This window comes from Lissotriton helveticus, chromosome 6 (assembly GCF_964261635.1).
Source record: "Lissotriton helveticus chromosome 6, aLisHel1.1, whole genome shotgun sequence".
In the NCBI taxonomy this organism is placed as follows: domain Eukaryota; kingdom Metazoa; phylum Chordata; class Amphibia; order Caudata; family Salamandridae; genus Lissotriton; species Lissotriton helveticus.
Genome location: NC_136067.1, coordinates 1,201,369,758 through 1,201,389,619, shown reverse-complemented (window position 1 = coordinate 1,201,389,619; position 19,862 = coordinate 1,201,369,758). Strand labels below are relative to the sequence as shown.

Sequence of the window (19,862 nt, the reverse complement as noted above, 5' to 3'; positions counted from 1 at the left end):
TTTAATTTACTATTCCAACTCCATTCCCCGTGGAAAGTAGGGAAGGTGTTGGATAGTAAATTAAACCTATTCCCTATCCTAGAGCGCCCCCCAGCGCAATGCGTTGTAATGGTTTGCGTTGTAAAAGTTGCATCGTAAAGGCACTGCGTGGTAAAAGTTGCGTTGTAAAGGTGTTCACCCTAACAGAATATAGTCAATATGACTTTGTGCACCTAGTCTATTAAAAATGTTTGCCCCAAATTTATCTGCTTTAGTCCTACCATTAGCCGCCCTAATGCCGAACTCTAGGGTCATAGCTTTAAGTTGTAGCACAATTTGGGACCACTTTATTACCGGTTTCAGATCTACTGACAGAATCAACTACTTCTCTTCCTCTAGTGCTTCCAGCAACTCACCCATATCTAGTGATTCGAACGTTGTGGAAGATCCCCTGCAATTATGCAGGAGGTAAAAGAATCTCTGTTACTCAGGTGCTCCTCCATTAAGGAGGTGGTCTTTGCTCTATGCATGTGCTAGTAGGCAAAACAGCAAACCCGGCTTCCCTAGTTCTAATAAAGTGCTCAGGCCCCGCTTCCTGCTTTCCCAATTAATGGGGTTATTTGGGAAGATCTTCTTGCTGGCCCTGTTTAATAAACCATTCCCCACCAGTACAACTTCTTTGTTTTTTACTATTGGTAGAGCGGCCTGCCTTTTATCCACAGTGTACTTCAACATTTCCTCTAGGTATTGGTTTATTAGACAGAAAGATTTGTGCCTCAGATATCGCAGACGTCAATTTGTTAAGGGCTATCAACTCCCTTATCATCCCCACAAGGTCACCTATTAAGGAGTTCAAGCTGATGAGATCTGCTTTTAGATCGCTGACAGGGTTGTGGATACTGGGGAAATTAGCTGGAGTTTGTTATTCCGATTTGTGTGAGATTTCTTAGTGCAGCTGTCCCTAGTTTTAATGGGGCTTTGTAAACAGGCAAACAGATTATTACATCCAATTAGATTGTCTGTTGAAATGTCAGGATGTGTTTCAGAATGAATTGAGACTGCTGCTTCAAAAAATGAATTTGGCTGTTTTGTGGTAGGTGCAGGATTTCTTTTATTCCTAGACTTTGAAAACATCTTTGGGATGATTTGAGTGATGCCATCGTTGTTACAATTAAGAGGACTACTGTGAATGCTTGAAACCACCTCCTCACCCACCCTGTTTATGTCTAAAATACCCTCATATTCCAACAGATGGATGTCTTTACGGTCAAGAACACAATTACTCACTACATGTTTGGCTTGCTTCTTTGCTTTCTCTGAACCTGGCCCACCCCCACCCTCCGTCGCCTTTCTTTTCTCCATTATGCAAAGGGACAGACTGCTCAAGTAAAGACCTTGCCAAACAACCTCTTTATCAGTTGGTCTATCTTGCGGCTAATGACCTTTTGCCTGGCTTCAGCAAACTCTCATTAAATGCCAATTAAAATAGAGAACAATAATTAAAATTGTTAATACCTCACAGTCCAAAAAAAAGCAAATCTTAGGGGGGTGGCCCAGCCCATTCTTCGATGGGCCCACACGGGCCCACCCTTGGTCCAGGCTTTGCCCGGACGCACCCTCTCACGTCCCGCACTGCGGGGGTGTTCTAGCACCTTTGTGTCATGGCAGGAGCTTGGCCCCGCCCCTCCTAGTGAGTGCCTTGAGCTGGGGGACCCAGTCCCACCCCAGCGAGGGAGCAGCGAGAACAGCGCTGCAGAAACAGGTTGGTTGGGGTCTAGGCTGGATTACAAAATCATTAAAAACATTAAAAGCAGTACATGTTAAAAAAATAGATACAATTTACAAAATATAAAATAAAATATTTAAAATATTTAAAACATTAAAAGAGCATAACATATTTTTTAAATATACATTTAAAATACAAAATCAACACATAATAATAATATAGGTTAAATATTTCAAAATCACAACATTTTAATTCTATGGCAGGACCGGAGACGAGGATTATGCTGTTCTTTCTTTTATTTTCCTGCAATGCAATCTCAACTTTCATTAAGAAAAACAACTACAAGTCCCATCATAACTGTAGTCCATCATGTAACTCCAGCCAACCAATCAGCAGTGACCATCATCCTCTAGGGCCTGCCGTTGTTCCCGTCCTGCCTCTTTCTTTCCTGCTCGGCCACAAGCTAAGTCTATTTTACCCTCGCTCCGGCGTGTGGGTAATTTTCTTTCAAGTGGCGTGTTTTCTCTGTGTATACGTGGTTTAATTTGTCTAACATTCGTCTTATACTTGAATTGTGTGAGTTTACAATGTTTCTCTTCACAGGGAGGGCCGCGGGAGCCTTAACGCCTCACAGGCGGCCCCGATGATAGTGCGGTGTGGTGTTGCGCTGCCGTGTCTCGCTTATCCCGGGCGCGCTAGACGCGGCGAGATCTGAGAGCGCCGATCGTTCGCCCATCATGCACGGCCCTCACAAGCTCTGAAAGCCCTTACGCCTGCTTCGTGCAGGTCCGTACAATAAATACCAGAATCTCCTTGTATACGCCCGCATAGCGGGCCGGCATTGAAAGCGTGTGTGGTTTTGCCTGAAGTGCGTGTTTGCGGGGCACACAGTGCTAGTTAGCGCTTTCAGAAGATTAGGGGCAGGCCCGGAAGCAGATACCCAGTGATTGAAGAGTGAGTCGCCCCTGCGAGTTTCATCCCAGCCCACACTCTGTGTGGCCCATATTCAGTACCTGGCACGCCCAAATTGGTATCCCCTTGCAGGTAGTTGTTTCACTAGCGACTAGAGCGTTTGGGTTGATTTTTCTTCCAGCTTTGTTTGTGGTAAGGTAGTCTGTTCTGCTTAGCCACGAAGGAGAACTACACTGAGGAAGAAACTGTCCAAGTCATCCCATTAGATTATGAGTTTTGTGACGCCGTGGATGTCTCCATTCATCAGGCGGTTAATGTGGCCATGGGGCCTTTTGAGCAGCGTTTCATGCAATACGCATTTGCGATACAGTCGCAGTGCCCACAAAAAAACACGGCAAATGCAAATTTAGGCGCCTTTTATCCCCTCAAAATGGCGTTTTTGGCTAGGTCAGAAAGGCACCCCCATCCCATCCCACCAGCACCACCAGCTACATCACTCGTTCAAGATGATGATGACGAGGACTCTTTAGAGGAGTCAGCCGACGAGGCAGGCATTCCAGGCCTTGGCGCCCCGCGGAGCATTCGGCCACAGACGCACCGAAGGGTGTCGATCAGTCTAACATGTTGGTACCAGAGGACCTGGTACACCCCCGCTCATCGGAATGGACCCCCTCCGCTAAGGTTTCTACATTTGTGGCAGGGCGCCTATCAAAACCTCTTGAGAAGGAGGTGTGTGCGTGCCTCAAGGGAGGGTTTTTTGGGCCCCCGATCCCTTCCACCCGCCTGTCACACAGTTCCCTCCAATTCCCCTGGCAATATTCTTGGAGATTATGAAAGCCCTCAAGTCAGGCTCACCCTCTGACCCATGCCCAGCTAAAGTGCTGGCTTCTACAGCTGGGATTATCAATCCATTTGTGAATCTGATCCCCAATATTTCACTGCAGAATGGATTGGTGCCAGACAGTTGGAAGAAGGCAAAAATTCTCCCTTTACTAAAAAAGTCCTCAGCTGACACTTTGAAAGCCTCTAATTACAGGCCAATATCCTTACTCCCCTTTTTCTCCAAAGCATTGGAGAAATATGTGAATCTTGTCACTACCGAATATGTGGAAGTCAATCATGTGCTTCACCATAGCCAGTTTGGCTTCAGAGCAAACTTTAGTACAGAAACAGCCTTATAAGAAGTCTCTGATGTTATCAAGGAAACACTAGATAAAGGAGGCAAAGTGGTGCTGATTCTGTTGGACCTATCCGCGGCCTTCGATACCATGCCCCACGACCGGCCCCTGCAGAGACTTCTGGAGTGTGGCCTTAGTGGCACAGTACTCAAGTGGTTTTTTTCTTTCTTGTAAGACCGCCAGCAAATTATTTGGTCTCCGCCCTTTACTGCCTCCATCCCCCCATGAGGTAGGGTTTCCTCAGTGCTAGATTCTAAGACAAACACCTTTTAACTTACATATGGCCCCCCTCGCGCATCTAGCAGAGGCACATGGTGCAAAAATAGTATCATAAGCAGATGATACACAATTGCTGTTTACTTGTGAGAAGGGCGGTGATGTTAGAGGGGATGTGCTCAACATCTGCCAGTCAGAAGTGTTCTCCTGGTTACAACTGAACCAATTAAAGTGTAATTTGGAGAAATCGGAGATCATTTTCTTTGGTCCTTCTCCCTGTGAGGTGTGGCTCCATTGGTCTGCAGACATGTCCCCACCCGGAACCTCAGTAAGGACAGTCAAGAACTTAGGTGCCAAACTGGATGATGATTTATCCATAAAAGCTCAGATCCAAACAGTAGTGGGGTCCTGTTTCGGCTTGTTAATAATGCTGAAGCATTCTCTGCCCCTGCCCCTGCTTCTGGTTATTCACAGAAAGATGGTGGTCCAGGCTCTTATTGTGTCAAGGCTGGACTACGTGAACATCCTGTACCTGGGCCTCCCGGTATATTCATTGACATGCCTTCCAGTGGTCCAGAATGCAGCGGCGAGGGCCATTCTCATGCTTGGACCCAGAACGCGAGTGTCCTCCCACCTGAAAGCCCTGCACTGGCTGCCGATTCGTAAGAGGATTCGGTTCAAAGCTCTGGTTCTGGCCTTTAAAGCTCTACATGACACTGGTGCCTCTAATCTTAAGAAAAGAGTTCAGTACTAAAAACCGCAGAGAACTCTGAGGTCCTCATCGCAGCAGCAGTTGCTCATCTCCAGGTTTTCCGGCGCCCGCATAGGCAGCCACTCTTTCCAAGTGCAGACCTCCCGTCCCTGGAACAGCCTGCGACTGTCACTTAGACAGATGCAGGATTTACTCACCTTCAGGAAGCGGCTAAAAACTTGGCTATTCTAACAATCGCCATTGAGCCGAGTGATCTGGCAGAGTTAGTGTCAGTTGTCTGTCTTGAGGTCTTTCAATGCCGGTACACTCTATTGAGTAGCTGCGCGCTCTAAAAGTACCTTTTTACATTACTTTAAGTTACACAAAAGCAATCTTTGGGGTGGTTTTTCTCTTTATGAGTGCTGTAGAAAGCTTCTACAATCCAAACCCTTGTTTTGGCACGAGGCACGAATTCTGCCTGTGACCAGACTATTGCAAAATTAACCACAATACAGTCGCCTTGAAAGGTTTTTGGCTCGGCTCACCCACCCGATTCTACGAGACATAATGATTTGATCATGAAGGTTTACATGAAACCCACCCTTGGTAGACAACCAATGAGTCACTTTATTTCTCAGAGGATCAAAGTTTTCTTTCCCAGCAGTCTTCAACTGGGCATGTTTACCAAAACTACTAAATAAGGAATACAATCAGGAGGGAGATCCAGATGATTAATATGAGGCAGGGGTACATTACAAGAATCCCTAGCAGCAAGATCCAGGTGACCATTGTCCACCCACATTTGGAGCAAAACTAAGGGAGGATTCCACATTTGTCACCCCGTAGCATTAGCAGCAGAGTCAGGTTTCACTGGCATTACGATTTGCTCACCTACAGTGTTGCAGACGTTAATAATGCCAAAGGTAAACAGAGAATGAATAGAGAACATTGGCCCAAGCTCAGTATTATCGATACCCTGAGATCCAATAGTCTGATACAAATGCTGATATGTCCTGAGAGGCGAATAATTACAAGGCTGCTGCAAAAACATTTTTTCCAGTACCCCCTTGTTAAGATCTAGAAAATGAGACATTCTTAAATTTAAAGCAAAAACTGCATCCTTAACAATGTTAAGATTGGTTCTCAGACTACCCACAATGTCTTTGATAATGTCAAAACATGAGGAGTAAAAAGTGAGATTATCAGAGGGGGGCTGTAGGCAAGTCCTACGAGACTATCAAGTGAGTAATGGCAACTTCTCCACGGAATATTTTTACACAGAACAGTCATGCTAGGTTCCAAATGTGTCTCCAAACCCACGGAGTAAACTGATAAGTACAAGAAATAATAGGAGTTAGGGTCCTTCGCACCTTGTGTGCTGTAACTGCGCCATAGAGGAAGAGGTAGAGATGCCATGAAAATCACCAGTTCATTTGCTTTAGGAAAACTGAGAAATATTTGTTATGGGGGCTTTAATTCAGGCTACAAGTATTCGCCACATGTCTGCATCAGTTTTGTCTCTTTCCCTGCTCCCAGGGAGCACTTGTTAGCCTTCCTTTTGCCCATGATGAGGAATAACACGAAAACCAGGGCACCAGTAGGTTAAGACTGAGCAAAAAATGACGAGGCGCAACAAAAAGCCATCCATCAAAATGAACTAATAAATACAGAAAAAGCTCACCAGGATACAAAGCCAAGATGGGTGGCCTTGCCCTGCCTCTTTCTGGTGCGGCCCGGCATGGAGGGGCCCGTCCTTGGCCCAGGCATTGCCCTGGCACGGCACACGCCACAGGAGGTGATAGGCGCTTTAAAAGTGAGTAGAGTGAGGTGATGTCAGCAGCCCCTACTCTCCCAGGGCTATTTAATTATGGGACAATTAGTCTCCAGCAAAAGTGGTACAGTCTCCAGAGGCAACCCTGCCCGTGGAAGGTGGTAGGCACTCTTAACGCGCACACCAAGATGTCAGCAACCCCTCCTACACCCAAGCTATTGAATTATGGGACACTGAGTCACCAGTCACCAGCAAAAGAGGCAAAGTAATGAAGAAAAAAGTACTGCAGCACACAGAGAAGTCCAATGGTTATGGTGTATGGCCAGTAGTACCAGTAATACAACGTTCAAAGTTGTGTTGGTTGTATTTATTCTTCCCGGTGTTATTCACATTTCTTGCATCAAAGACATAATATCATATACAGACAGGCAGCTGACACGTGTTTCATCACAGAGACTTTTTCAAGGCTGAATTGAACAAAAAGTGTCAATGTTCAGAATGGTACACCAGGAAGGTAATCCCTCACAGCATTGTGTTCTTTCTTTAAAGCAGTAAATGCAACAAGTAATATAGGCAGTCATCAAGAGCTGTCTAGTAAAGGTTAAAGTGTCTAGCCAAGATGGCAGGTGTGCAGAGGCATTTGGCATTAGAGGAAATGATCATGATAGGTCATTCTGTGACTGTAGGATTATAATCTTGCAAGAAATGAGCGCAACACGCAAAATGATGGTGAGAGGAATGAACGGGCAAGGCCTTGATAAACCTGAAAGCATGCAAGTTAAACTGCGTGTGTGGTTCTGAATCTCTGCCCCAAAAGCGGTTAATTATCCTGAGGTGTCCCGCACTGCGGAAGGTGGTAAGTGCTTTTAAATCGAGCAGATCGGGGAGACGTTGGCGTCCCTTCCTTACCTAGCAATATTGAATTATGTTATGGGACACCGAGACTCCAGCAAGAGCAGCATAGTCTCCTGATGCATCCCAGGCCGCGGGGGGTGGTAGGTGTTTTTTAAGCACACGGTGCAGGGAGTTGTCAGTGGCCCCTCTTCTCCTATGGCTATGAATCTATGGTAAACTGAGTCCCCAGCAAAAGCAGCAGTCTCCTGAGGCGTCCCATGCAATGGGAGGCGGTAGGCGATGTTAAAGTATGGGGGAAGATGTTGGAGATTTCAGCTTTCCCTCTTCTCCCAGAGCTAGTGAATTATGGGACACCAAAAGCAGCAAATTATCCTGAGGCATCAAAAATCTAATTCACATAAAAATGGTACATGTTTTTTTACTAAATGCACACTTGAAAATAACAAATTTAAAACAGTTAGAATCATAAACGCACAGAAAAAAACAAAAAAAATTAAAAGAAAACAAATATTTTAAAATGAAATAATGATTGCATGAGTCTATAAATACATTTAGAAAATATATCATTTTAATTTAAAATATTACAAAATATAACAAGGCGTAACAAATTTTAAAAAATGAATAAAAAATCAATAAAAAAAATAGAACAAAATTGCAAACATAAACTTTAAAATTAAACTAAATTAAGAAGTATCAATGGTAACATTACAAAAAACAATTGTAAAATGTAAATATGCATTGGCAAAATGTGTAATGTATAAAATATAAATTTAGTAATATAGAAAATAATACACATAGAATTTATTTATACTATAAACCCAACATTCCAATACTATAAATGTCATTAAAGATATAGTTTTATTTTTCTAATTTTCAACTAATACACTGTAAAATTAAATACAATACACATTATGATTACTTTTTAAAATAAATAAATGTATATAAGATTAACCGTTTTTAAGATAATTACATAAACAAATTGTAAAAAAACAACATGATATACAATGATATTTTAGTAAATGATATTAAAAGCAAGACCAAAAACAGTATACATACCTGTGATATTCATAACCACAATATTTTTGACATCACAATATTCCTGTAACAATTTATTTGTATCACAATATTTTTTTTTAATATTCTACCTCTTCAAACACCCTTCTGAAAAAGGGGACCATCTCAGGTTTGTGGTTCGACAACGTCTACTACAGCCTTTTTGCTCAGAATACTGGATGTTTTATCTTTTCTCCAATCCATCCTCCATGATGTACTGCAAACTGAACTGAATTCAGTGAAGATCATCAAAAAATGTAAGCAAATTCCAAATAGCTTGAGCTGGTATGTAAGGGATAATATGTAACATCTTAAAATCGCAGACTTCTAAAATGCACTTTTTACACCAGAATTATTTGAGGGGATTCTAGCCTTTCATGCGGATGTGCAGCACTCATTCCACAAGCACTTATAACTAAAATAAGATAATTGAACTAGTAGGTCATTCCTCTGTGTGACATTGCCAACATCCCCATCCTGGCCATCTCTGCCTCTCCAGCCACAAAGCATCCACCTAGCAACAGGCTGGGCTGAGCCTGTCTCACTTTCACCTGCAACCTCTGCATTGAGTCTTCCTTTTCCTACTTCTGTTGCTTCAGGAGTTAAGTCTTAAAATATTGCTTAGCTTCCACTTCATTTCCTTCACAACAGGCCACACACACACAAGCGCATGCACACAAACACACACAGTCCATTATTAGAAAGAGAAATATAATTAAAAATAACGTCTTATCCCCCATGTCATATTCCACGTGAGTGTTTGTGTGTATTTGTGTGTGCACCTAAGGCCTATATAACTGGCAAGGTCAGCTTTTCTGAGCAATCTAGAAACTGGTCATCATGTCTGCGTTGATATGCAATGTAAAATCTGAAATTATTAGCACTGTTGAAATCCTTAATATCTGTATACAGTGGCATTGATAAGACTACATTTACACTGTACTGTGGGATTAGGAAAAATACTGTAGCGATATTTACTTCCTTGAAGCTTATGGAAACTAGATACATCTACGTTATGTGGCAATGGGAAAAGTGACAATAATTGCTAAGAGTGCAACTGTGGAAGATGGCAATATCTGCTTTAATGCTAAACATAAAACTAACACTATCTGCTTACAGAGCCATTGTGAAAATGGGCAATGCCCCTGTTACTTACCGGTAATCTTCCTTACTCCAAGTAAAGTCTTCCTCGCCACGTTACTTCCATAGGGAGCTTCAGCTCCCCCACAGAACCCTCCAAGTGAATTAGGACCCTAGCCTTCTTCTCATCCTTTCCTAACTTGGCTAAAGTTCTTGAAACCAGACCTTCTATGAGAGGCGGCACGACCTACCCCACTCCCTGCTCCACTACCAAGCCTCAGTACCAAAAACATAAAGCCCATAACCAAACAGCGAAGGGCGGGATTGAAAACCATGTGGCAAGGAAGACTATGCTCGGAGTAACAAACATTTAGTTATTTATTTATTTATTTATTTATTTATAGGTTTGTATAGCGCTGGAATCGACTCCCGGAGGAGTATCTCTGCTCTTAATTCACCTAGCAGGTAGAAAGTAATGCTCTCAAGATTTTAGAGGAGGAGCTACATTTGAAACAAGAAAGTTTTCTACAATCTCCTAAATGCCAGATGGTTAGTGCAAAGCCTAAGAGTTGGTGAATAACCGGGGCATTACCTCCTAGTAAGTCTTCCTCACCACATTACTTATGTAGTGAGAATATACCAAAGCCAACACCGCTTCATGGTCACCAGAAAACAAGAACACCAGAAACCAAAATGTGAGGCACAAATAAAGTTTAAAACAAACATCAAACAGAGGAAAAACAAACAGCCACCCAACAGCACAGCGACAGTCAATCACAGTCAGTGCCAGCCTATAGAACATCTGCAGCATAATCGCCAGCAGCTGAACAGCCCCACTCAACCTGATAGTGGTCCATGGGAGGACAAGCCCATATTGCAGCCCTACAAATGTCTTCGATCGAGACCCCCTTGAAAGAAGCCCAGGAGACAGAAACAATGTGGGTAGACCTCACCTGTATCCTGGCCGAGGCCTCCGAACCAGAAGACTCATATGCCAGAAGGATTGTCTGTTTAATCCACCTAATCAATGTGGAAATAGAAGGCTTATGACCAGACCTCACCAGGCTAAATGTGACAAACAAATGATCAAACTTGCAAAAGTCAAAGGTTCTCTCAAGATACACTAAAACTGCCCTCCTGACATCCAATAGCGGGAGGCCAGCATCTACCCCAGATAGAGGCTCAGGAGAACGCGTGGGCAGAACAACCTCCCTTGAATGGTTAGTTACGGAAGAAATCTTGGGCAAGAACTTCGGATCAGACTGCAGGGCAATGTAATCTGGGAACATCCTCAAAAAAGGAGATCTTAAAAAAGACCCTCAACTCCCCAATCCTTCCAGCGGACACAATGGCCACCAAAAACACAACTTTCCTGGTCAGGAACTTGATGTTCACCACCCACAAAGGTTCAAAAGGAGCAGCCTGCAGCACCTGCAACACCAAATGGAGATATCAGGCTGAGGCAGGACAAATCTCCCTAGGACACTGAAGAAAGAAACTATGCATCAACCCTGAAACCAAAGGATCCAACTCATCCACATGGGGACTCCAGAAAGCCCGCAAAACTGCCCACTGGGCTGAAGAGTAGAGGGAGCCAGGCCCAATGAAAATCTATCAGATAGAAAATCAAGTATCCTGAGCGGATCCACCTAGTCCAGCCCCTTAGTGCCACACCATCTACAAAATGACCCCCAATGTCTGGAATAAGACCTAGGAGTCGCCGGATGTCTGGAACTCTGAAGTAGATCAACCACCTCAGCTGAGCAACCTCGTGACAACAGAGTCACTCTTTCAATAGGTAGGCCTGAAGATGGAGCCACCGCAGAATCCCAGTGGGCAGCAGCGAACCTCTCAGAGGCAGATGATAAGGATGTTCTGGAATCACAAAACACTCCTGAACCACAAGCTCCCTCACGAGAAACTACCAGGGGTGCCAGAACTAGCCTGGCACCACCACCAGAACAAGAGCCTTCTCCAAGCATATTTTGCACAACACCCTGGCATCAGTGGGATTGGAGGAAAAGCATAGAGAAGGACTTTCAGCCACCTGAATGACATTGCATCCATCTGCCATGCCTCCAGACGAGAAGAATTTTGGCAGAAGTGGGTCACTAGAGCATTGTTCCCTGTCTACAAATAAGTGAACAATTGGACACCTCCTCTGCAATACAAGGAACACCTCAATTGACAAAGAGATCACATTCATGGGCACAAAACCCTGCTCAGGTGGTCCGCCGAACAATTCTCCCTCCTTGGGAGGTACACTGCCTGTAGAGACAACACTTTGCTTTTCACCCAGGTCAGAATCTCCTGAGCCATGAGCCACAAGGACCATACCCTGCAACTCCCCTGGTGATTGAGATAACCCATCAAAACCTGATTGTCCATCCGGACCAGCACATAATACCCACTGAGGGCTGACGCAATTCCTGAGAAGCCATTTGCACAGCCTTCAGTTCCCTGAAGTTGGAAGAACAACCAACTTGCAGTGATCCCATTGTCCCTGAAATGACAAGGAATCCAACGTTGCCTCCCTGCCCAGCTTGCTGGCATCTGTGGTCACTACACTGGAGGAGGACAACACAAAGGGAAAACCCCTTGTCAGATTGGTCACATCCAGCCACCAGCTAAGGGCGATCCTCAACGAAGGCACACGCTACCTGTAGATAGTGATTGGGGGCATACAGGGACCAATGGGACTGGAGATGGTTCACTAATGAGTAGAGGTGCAACTAGGGCCATGGCAACACAGTGATTGCCGCTGACGTCAAGCTCTGTAACGTCATCCACATTTTTATGCCGTGGCTGAATCCAGTGCGAGCAGGCAACCCAGGTCCATCTGTAAGGTGACCTTCCTCCCCACCGGCAAAAACACCAGCCTCCTGACCAGGTCCAGGTGACCCCCAATAAAAACCAGGTGCTGCATGGGAACTAGGTGCGACTTCTTGTGATTGATCAAAAACCTGTGGTCTTCCAGAATCTCGCAGACACTCTGGATGTGAAGAGCCCCCTTGGAAAAAGAAGGGGTAGAAATTAGCCAGTCATCAAGGTACGGGAACACCGGAATCTCCTCCATATGGATGAGCCAAACCCAGGAAGCCAAGACTTTCGTAAAAACCCATAGGCAGAGGACAAGCCAAAGAGCAATACCTGGAACTGAAAATGCTGTGGCCCCATACAGTACCAGAGGAATTGATGGGAAGCCGGATGAATCAGCACATGGAGATAGGCATCGAGCAGATCCAAGGAAGCCACCACGTCCCCCCTGAACCAGCAAAGGGAGGATCTCCTGCAAAGACAACATCTCACACTTAACAAGGGAGACAAAATAGTTCATCCACTTCAAATCCAGCACGGGCCAAAAATGTCCTGAAGTCTTCCTTACCAGTAAAAGGAATGAGTAGATACCTCAACCCCACTGACCAGCCAGAACAGGATCAATGGCCCCTTTTGAGAGAAGATCCCAACTATCTGCCAAGAGAGTATCCTTCTATGTAGCAGCTAGTTCTATGTGGCAGCAGAGGGCAGCGGAATATGAACAAAAAACTCTGAAGGGCAGAGAATTAAAGACAATCGTTTAGCCCTCTTTGACAATCTGCAACACCCACTTGTCAGAGGTTGACTTTCCCCAAGCCTCCTCAAAGTTCGACAACCGAGCCACTACAGGAAGTTGACTGTTGAGCCTATTGGATAGTCAAGACTTAGATGAGGGGTTGGAACCAACATCTGAATGCTGAGGCTGGGATTTGTGGGAGAAAGGGACATCCCATCCGAGTCCCCTCCAATGAAAGCGCAGGTTATCCTGAGGAGCAGAAGACATGCTGAAGGCCCTCTTGAATCCAAAACATCTACCCCATGTAGGATGATTTGGAGGCAGCAATTTCCTATCCTCTGCCGACTTCTTCACTGTCTGCATTGGAGCACCAAATCGCTTCACCCCAGAGAAAGGAATCTTCACAGAAGTGCCTTCTGTGCCGCCTCAGCCTTCCAATGGCACAATCAGACCTGGTACCGGGTCTGAATGGCCGTGCCTGCAGAGGCAGCAGCAGCCCCAAGGTATCAAAGGAAATGTCTGAGAACATTCTGGTCTGTTGCTCCATGATCTCCAAGGTAGGTATGATGTCCACCCCCTATTCAAAAAGCTCAACCAGAGACTGGACCATGTAGGAGAGATAAGCAGAACCCTAATGGAGAAATTGGCCATCACGTAAGACCTCTTGACTGCAGCCTCCACCCTCTTGTCATCCTAGTCTGAAGGAGGGGCATCCTCCGAAATGATGGTCTCCTGTGAAGGCAACCTAGACATGAAGGAACCTACCTTTACTGCAGCAGGACAATCATTAGAAAGTCCTGAATGGAATAACGCTTTGATAAGTACCATGGGAAAGATGTCTTGTGAAGCTCCTGCCACTCGTTATCCATCACCTTCTTGATAGAGGGATGCAGGGGCAAGGACTCAGGTCACACCTCTGGATTGCATGAAGAAGTTCTTTGATACTTCCTCTACCTGGGGCACAGAGAATGCCAGATTATCCTTGGTATTCTGCAGAACCTCCTTAAGAACTTGAGCCTGCACATAACAGCTCATGAGATAATCCTCCTCTCTTTCAGCCCCAGCACTAGTGGAAGGTTCAACACACTGCTTCTTATGAGAATAAGGGCCCATGCACTCCTTGAATGCAGCTGCCATTGCAGCTTGTATCGTCTGCTGAATTGCCTGCAAAGAAGGCTACTCTGCCGGAGCCTGCATACTACGGCCCTCCCTAACTTGAGACGCCTCAGTATTCTCCATCCTGAGGCACACAGAACCACTCCGAGGGAGCCAGGTTTAAATAGGCCCTTCCTGATGAGAAAATCTGTCACCATTCCCCAGCAAAGCCCAGTAGGCCAGGAATGCATGACGCGTCAAGCCCCAGCATCGCAAACTAGCCAGCTGCCCTACCACAGCTCCCAACATAAAAGGACTACCAGAGACACCAGATGGCCTACACGCTGAACAGGACCGACAGCACTCTCCATGCAGATTGCCCACGTCACAAATGAAAGCGGCTTAGCGGCCCTCAGAAGATTTAACCCAGAAGGCCGGCGCCCGCACCACAAGGACCTGCCGTAATGGCTGAGCCCTCTGAGGCATAGCTCCAAGGAGGAGGTAAGAAACCATTGTGACCGGACCTCAGAATACACAATACAATCAAAAGTATAACAACAAAAGCACGGTGATAGACATAAAGAGCCCGCTCAGCAGGACTTCCACCAGGCCCCCAGGTCAGCTACCGCACGACCTTGCCCCACTTACCTGTAACTTACTGGAAGAGTCTGCAAAGCAGAACCAAAAAAACAGGAAGTGGGGTGAGTCGTGCCGCCTCTTATAGTAGGTCAGGGGTGAAGGAGGTCAGCCATGTTAGAAAGGGATCGGGAGGTATACAACCTTTACAACGAAACTTTTACAACGACCTACCATTACAACGCAACTTTTACAACGCAAACTATTACAACGCATTGCTCTGGGGGGCGCTCTAGGATAGGGAATAGGTAATTTACTATCCAATAACCTTCCCTACTATCCACGGGGACTGGAGTTGGAATAGTAAATAAAACTATTCACTATTCAGCACCCCAAAGCGCTATGCGTTGTAATGGTATGCGTGGTAAAAACCGCGTTGTAAAGGTAGGCGTTGTAAAAGTATGCGTTGTAACGTCATACATCCGATGGGAAGGCTAGAGCGCTAATTTGCTTGAAGGGTTCGGTGGGGAAGCTGAAGCTCCTACCTAAGTAATGTGAGGAGGTAGTCTGCTTACGGGGCTACTGTGAAGAAGGGCAAATTTAGAAGGTCATTATGAAAATTTGAAGGAGCATTATGGAAAATTGTAACATCTTCTCAGTAGCGCCTTCTATGAAAAACTACCAGCAGCTGCTTATCGGGCCATTTCACTGACTCAAGTAACTCGTGCTGCTAATGACTAAAATGTACTTCTTATTGACCTCTGACTGATGACACTTTGAATAGACAGGGCCGAGCTGGAATCTCTCACATATTATTAGCACACAATATCTCTGCAGCTCGAGTATTACGCTGATAGATTTATGCTCTTGGGACCTATGATAGAGATGGAGCTTCCACATAAATCTCAACAACAGGTGAATTAAACCAATGAATGATCACCGTAGTCGGAAACGAAAATTTTATTTGCAGCGGTGCCAGTGCCCCTCTTCACACACAGTATTTTTCGAAGTTCTCGGCCAGAATGGGGAACTTATTTTTCAATTATCAAGTTTGAGATCGGTGTAACTACCCCATTCTTTAAAAGCGGGTGATGTTTTAGTGTTTAGAGGTGGGTGATGTTTAGAGGTAGGTGATTTTTAGAGGTAGGTGATGTTTTAGTGTTTAGAGGTGGGTGACGTTTAGAGGTAGGTGATGTTTTAGTGTTTGGAGGTGGGTGGTGTTTAGAGGTAGGGGATGTTTTAGTGCTTAGAGGTGGGTTATGTTTTAGTGTTTGAAGGTGAGTGATGTTTTAGTGTTTTTTACGGTAGGTGATGTTTTAGTGTTTGGAGGTAGGTGATGTTTTAGTGTTTGTAGGTGGGTGATGTTTTAGTGTTTGGAGGTGGGTGATGTTTTAGTGCAGGGGTCTCCAACATTTAGTGTAATAAGAGCTACTTATGTTCAATTAAAATCATGGTGAGCTACTTATGTAATCAGTGTTCTAATAGTGACCACATAAGACACGATTATATTAGTGGTCAACCTTTGCAAGATTACCAGCAGTGATCACCTCAGTGCATCAGACAGTAGAGCTAGGAGTAATGTAGAAAAGGCATAGTGAATTTGTAATGCCTTTACATAGGTAATACATGCCAGCCACTGCTGCAGTGCCCTGGCATAAAAGTTACAATATTATTAATAAGTCTCCTCATATGATTTATCACTCAAAAATCAGCTTTGAATATATTTTGAAAAGGTAATCTCCATTTTTCTCCAAACATAAGCTTAACGCTTCTGAAAATACACACATATTTGTCTTAAATTCACAAATTTGGCACATATATATTACTTCATCTGAATATATATATTAATTCAACCAAGCAAATGGTTCCAGTTTTGTAGGATGGGATGCACCCATGAGAACTACTTACAGGCAGCTGAAGAGCTACCAGTAGCTCACAATCTACTCAGAGGTGGGTAATGTTTTAGTGTTTAGAGGTGGGTGATGTGTTAATGTTTGGAGGTGGGTGATGTTTAAGTGTTTAGAGGTGGGTAATGTTTTAGTGGTTAGAGTTGGGTAATTTATTTGTGCTTAGAGGTGGGTAATATTTTTGTGTTTAGAGATGGGTGATGTTTTAGTGTTTAGAGCTGGGTGATGTTTTAGTGTTTAAGGCGTGAGTAATGGTTTAGTGTTTAGAGGTGGGTGATGTTTTAGTGTTTAGAGCTGGGTGATCTTTTAGTGTTTAGAGGTGGGTAATGTTTTAGTGTTTAAAGGTGGAAGATGTTTTCGTGGTTAGAGGTGGGTGATGTGTTAGTGTTTAGAAGTGGGAAATGTTTTAGTGGTTACAGGTGGGTGCTGCTTTAGTGTTTAGAGGTGGGTGATGTTTTAGTGTTTAGAGGTGGGTGAAGTTTTAGTGTTCAGAGGTGGGTAATTATTTAGTGCTTAGAAGTGGGTAATGTTTTAGTGTTTAGAGGTGGGTGATGTTTTAGTGTTTAGAGGTGGGTGATGTTTTAGTGTTTAGAGGTGGGTGATGTTTTAGTGTTCAGAGGTGGGTAATTATTTAGTGCTTAGAAGTGGGTAATGTTTTAGTGTTTAGAGGTGGGTGATGTTTTAGTGTTTAGAGGTGGGTGATGTTTTAGTGTTTAGAGGTGGGTGAAGTTTTAGTGTTTAGAGGTGGGTGATGTTTTAGTGTTCAGAGGTGGGTAATTATTTAGTGCTTAGAAGTGGGTAATGTTTTAGTGTTTAGAGGTGGGTGATGTTTTAGTGTTTAGAGGTGGGTGAAGTTTTAGTGTTTAGAGCTGGGTGATGTTTTAGTGTTTACAGGTGGGTGATGTTTTTGTGTTTAGAGGTGGGTGATGTTTTAGTGTTTAGAGGTGGGTGAAGTTTTAGTGTTTAGAGCTGGGTGATGTTTTAGTGTTTACAGGTGGGTGATGTTTTTGTGTTTAGAGGTGGGTGATGTTTTAATGTTTAGAGGTGGGTGATGTTTTAGTGCTTAGAGGTGGGTGATGTTTTAGTGTTTAGAGGTGGGTGAAGTTTTAGTGTTTAGAGCTGGGTGATGTTTTAGTGTTTACAGGTGGGTGATGTTTTTGTGTTTAGAGGTGGGTGATGTTTTAATGTTTAGAGGTGGGTGATGTTTTAGTGTTTAGAGGTGGGTGATGTTTTAGTGTTTAGAGGTGGGTGATGTTTTAGTGTTTACAGGTGGGTGATGTTTTTGTGTTTAGAGGTGGGTGATGTTTTAATGTTTAGAGGTGGGTGATGTTTTAGTGTTTAGAGGTGGGTGATGTTTTAGTGTTTAGAGGTGGGTGATGTTTTAGTGTTTAGAGGTGGGTGAAGTTTTAGTGTTTACAGGTGGGTGATGTTTTTGTGTTTAGAGGTGGGTGATGTTTTTGTGTTTAGAGGTGGGTGAAGTTTTAGTGTTTAGAGCTGGGTGATGTTTTAATGTTTAGAGGTGGGTGATGTTTTAGTGTTTAGAGGTGGGTGAAGTTTAAGTGTTTAGAGCTGGGTGATGTTTTAGTGTTTACAGGTGGGTGATGTTTTTGTGTTTAGAGGTGGGTGATGTTTTAATGTTTAGAGGTGGGTGATGTTTTAGTGTTTAGAGGTGGGTGATGTTTTAGTGTTTAGAGGTGGGTGATGTTTTAGTGTTTAGAGGTGGGTGAAGTTTTAGTGTTTACAGGTGGGTGATGTTTTTGTGTTTAGAGGTGGGTGATGTTTTTGTGTTTAGAGGTGGGTGAAGTTTTAGTGTTTAGAGCTGGGTGATGTTTTAATGTTTAGAGGTGGGTGATGTTTTAGTGTTTAGAGGTGGGTGAAGTTTTAGTGTTTAGAGCTGGGTGATGTTTTAGTGTTTACAGGTGGGTGATGTTTTTGTGTTTAGAGGTGGGTGATGTTTTAATGTTTAGAGGTGGGTGATGTTTTAGAACCTCTTCGTGTGCTTTGTTCATCTAAATATTCCTTGTTAAGCAAAGACGTAACGTGGGCGATCCGTGGGATTGTATTTGATGTAATGTTAGGTTGATTCGCAATAAAATCATCCGTTTTCAACACTCCAAAATCATTTCTACAGTGATGTCAAACCTCCTGTTCTTAAGCCTCAATACGGAGTACTTTAAAAACAAAAAATAGAAGCTGACTATGGGGTAGTCCATTTCCACCACTCTGCAGAATCACAGATATGGCCTCATGTGGTACAGAAATGTTTTCATTAGGCCGAGTTACCAACAATCGATGAGTAGGTGAACTATCGACCGCAGCTTTAACGTATTTTATAACATTGCTTTTCTATTATTTCATGCATTCCTTAGACACGTATTAACATTTTAAAACTCTTTACGATATCACATGTTTAAACTCCCTTAGGAGCGGTCTGATTCGACTCTAAGGCATGGTAGGCGCTTTAGCAACATAAGACTCAACATTAGACTCAGATTCAAAGCTGTAAATAAAGAACCGCATTTGTATTTGATTATAAATCAATGCAATTTCATTGTGGTGATGAAGAGGTACATAATTTCCCCTGTCAAATGTTGAAGATAGAGGTGTACCGACTCCTACAGAAGGTGCATGTTGTTTAAACAAAGTGTTCTTGGCATATATCTCACCTTCGATCATGTTGATGTCTGCTGGATTAATCGGGGCAGCAAGCATTTTAATTCGAACATCTGTTTCGTGAACATGCGGCAGGACGACATTTTCCATACTGTTGGCATAAAGACACATCATTTGACTAGAAGAAAATGTATACCAGACTTAAAGTTGAAATAATCTACTACTTGCGACGCAGAACATTATTTTAATATGCCCGACTCAAGAACAAAACTATTCACTTATATCGTGCATATCAACATATCCATTTTGTTCGTAGATACGGAACATATTTATATAAATTCAGAAAATAGCATGGAATAAGAATAAAAATGATGCTCCAAGTTTATTGGTAGAATACATATTTCTACCACTAGATGGCAGCATTGCATATGGATTTCAAATTCACTTGCTTGAATGTTTTTCAATATTATGTGTTGCTGTATGCAGGTACGTCATGCTGAAGTACATTTGCACCATCAACTTTTTTTTCCTGCAGGAAAGAAATATTTTTCCCAGTCTATAAACCCTTACAGGTGTGTTCTGTCGCATTTCCGTTTACGGAAAGCACAAACTTCGAACTATGTGACATTACTGAGGGTGATAGCACTAAGGGCCCTA

General features: G+C 43.7%; 1 protein-coding gene across 1 annotated transcript in view; it reads right to left on the bottom strand.

The window, feature by feature from the left end:
• LOC144761686 (enoyl-[acyl-carrier-protein] reductase, mitochondrial-like) overlaps positions 1-19,862 on the bottom strand; it is an 804,505-nt gene that overhangs the window by 603,015 nt on the left and 181,628 nt on the right. The window contains exon 2 of the mRNA XM_078646957.1: positions 19,259-19,356. Within this exon, the coding sequence (XP_078503083.1) occupies positions 19,259-19,356 (98 nt within the window). The remainder of the gene's footprint in view (positions 1-19,258; positions 19,357-19,862) is intronic.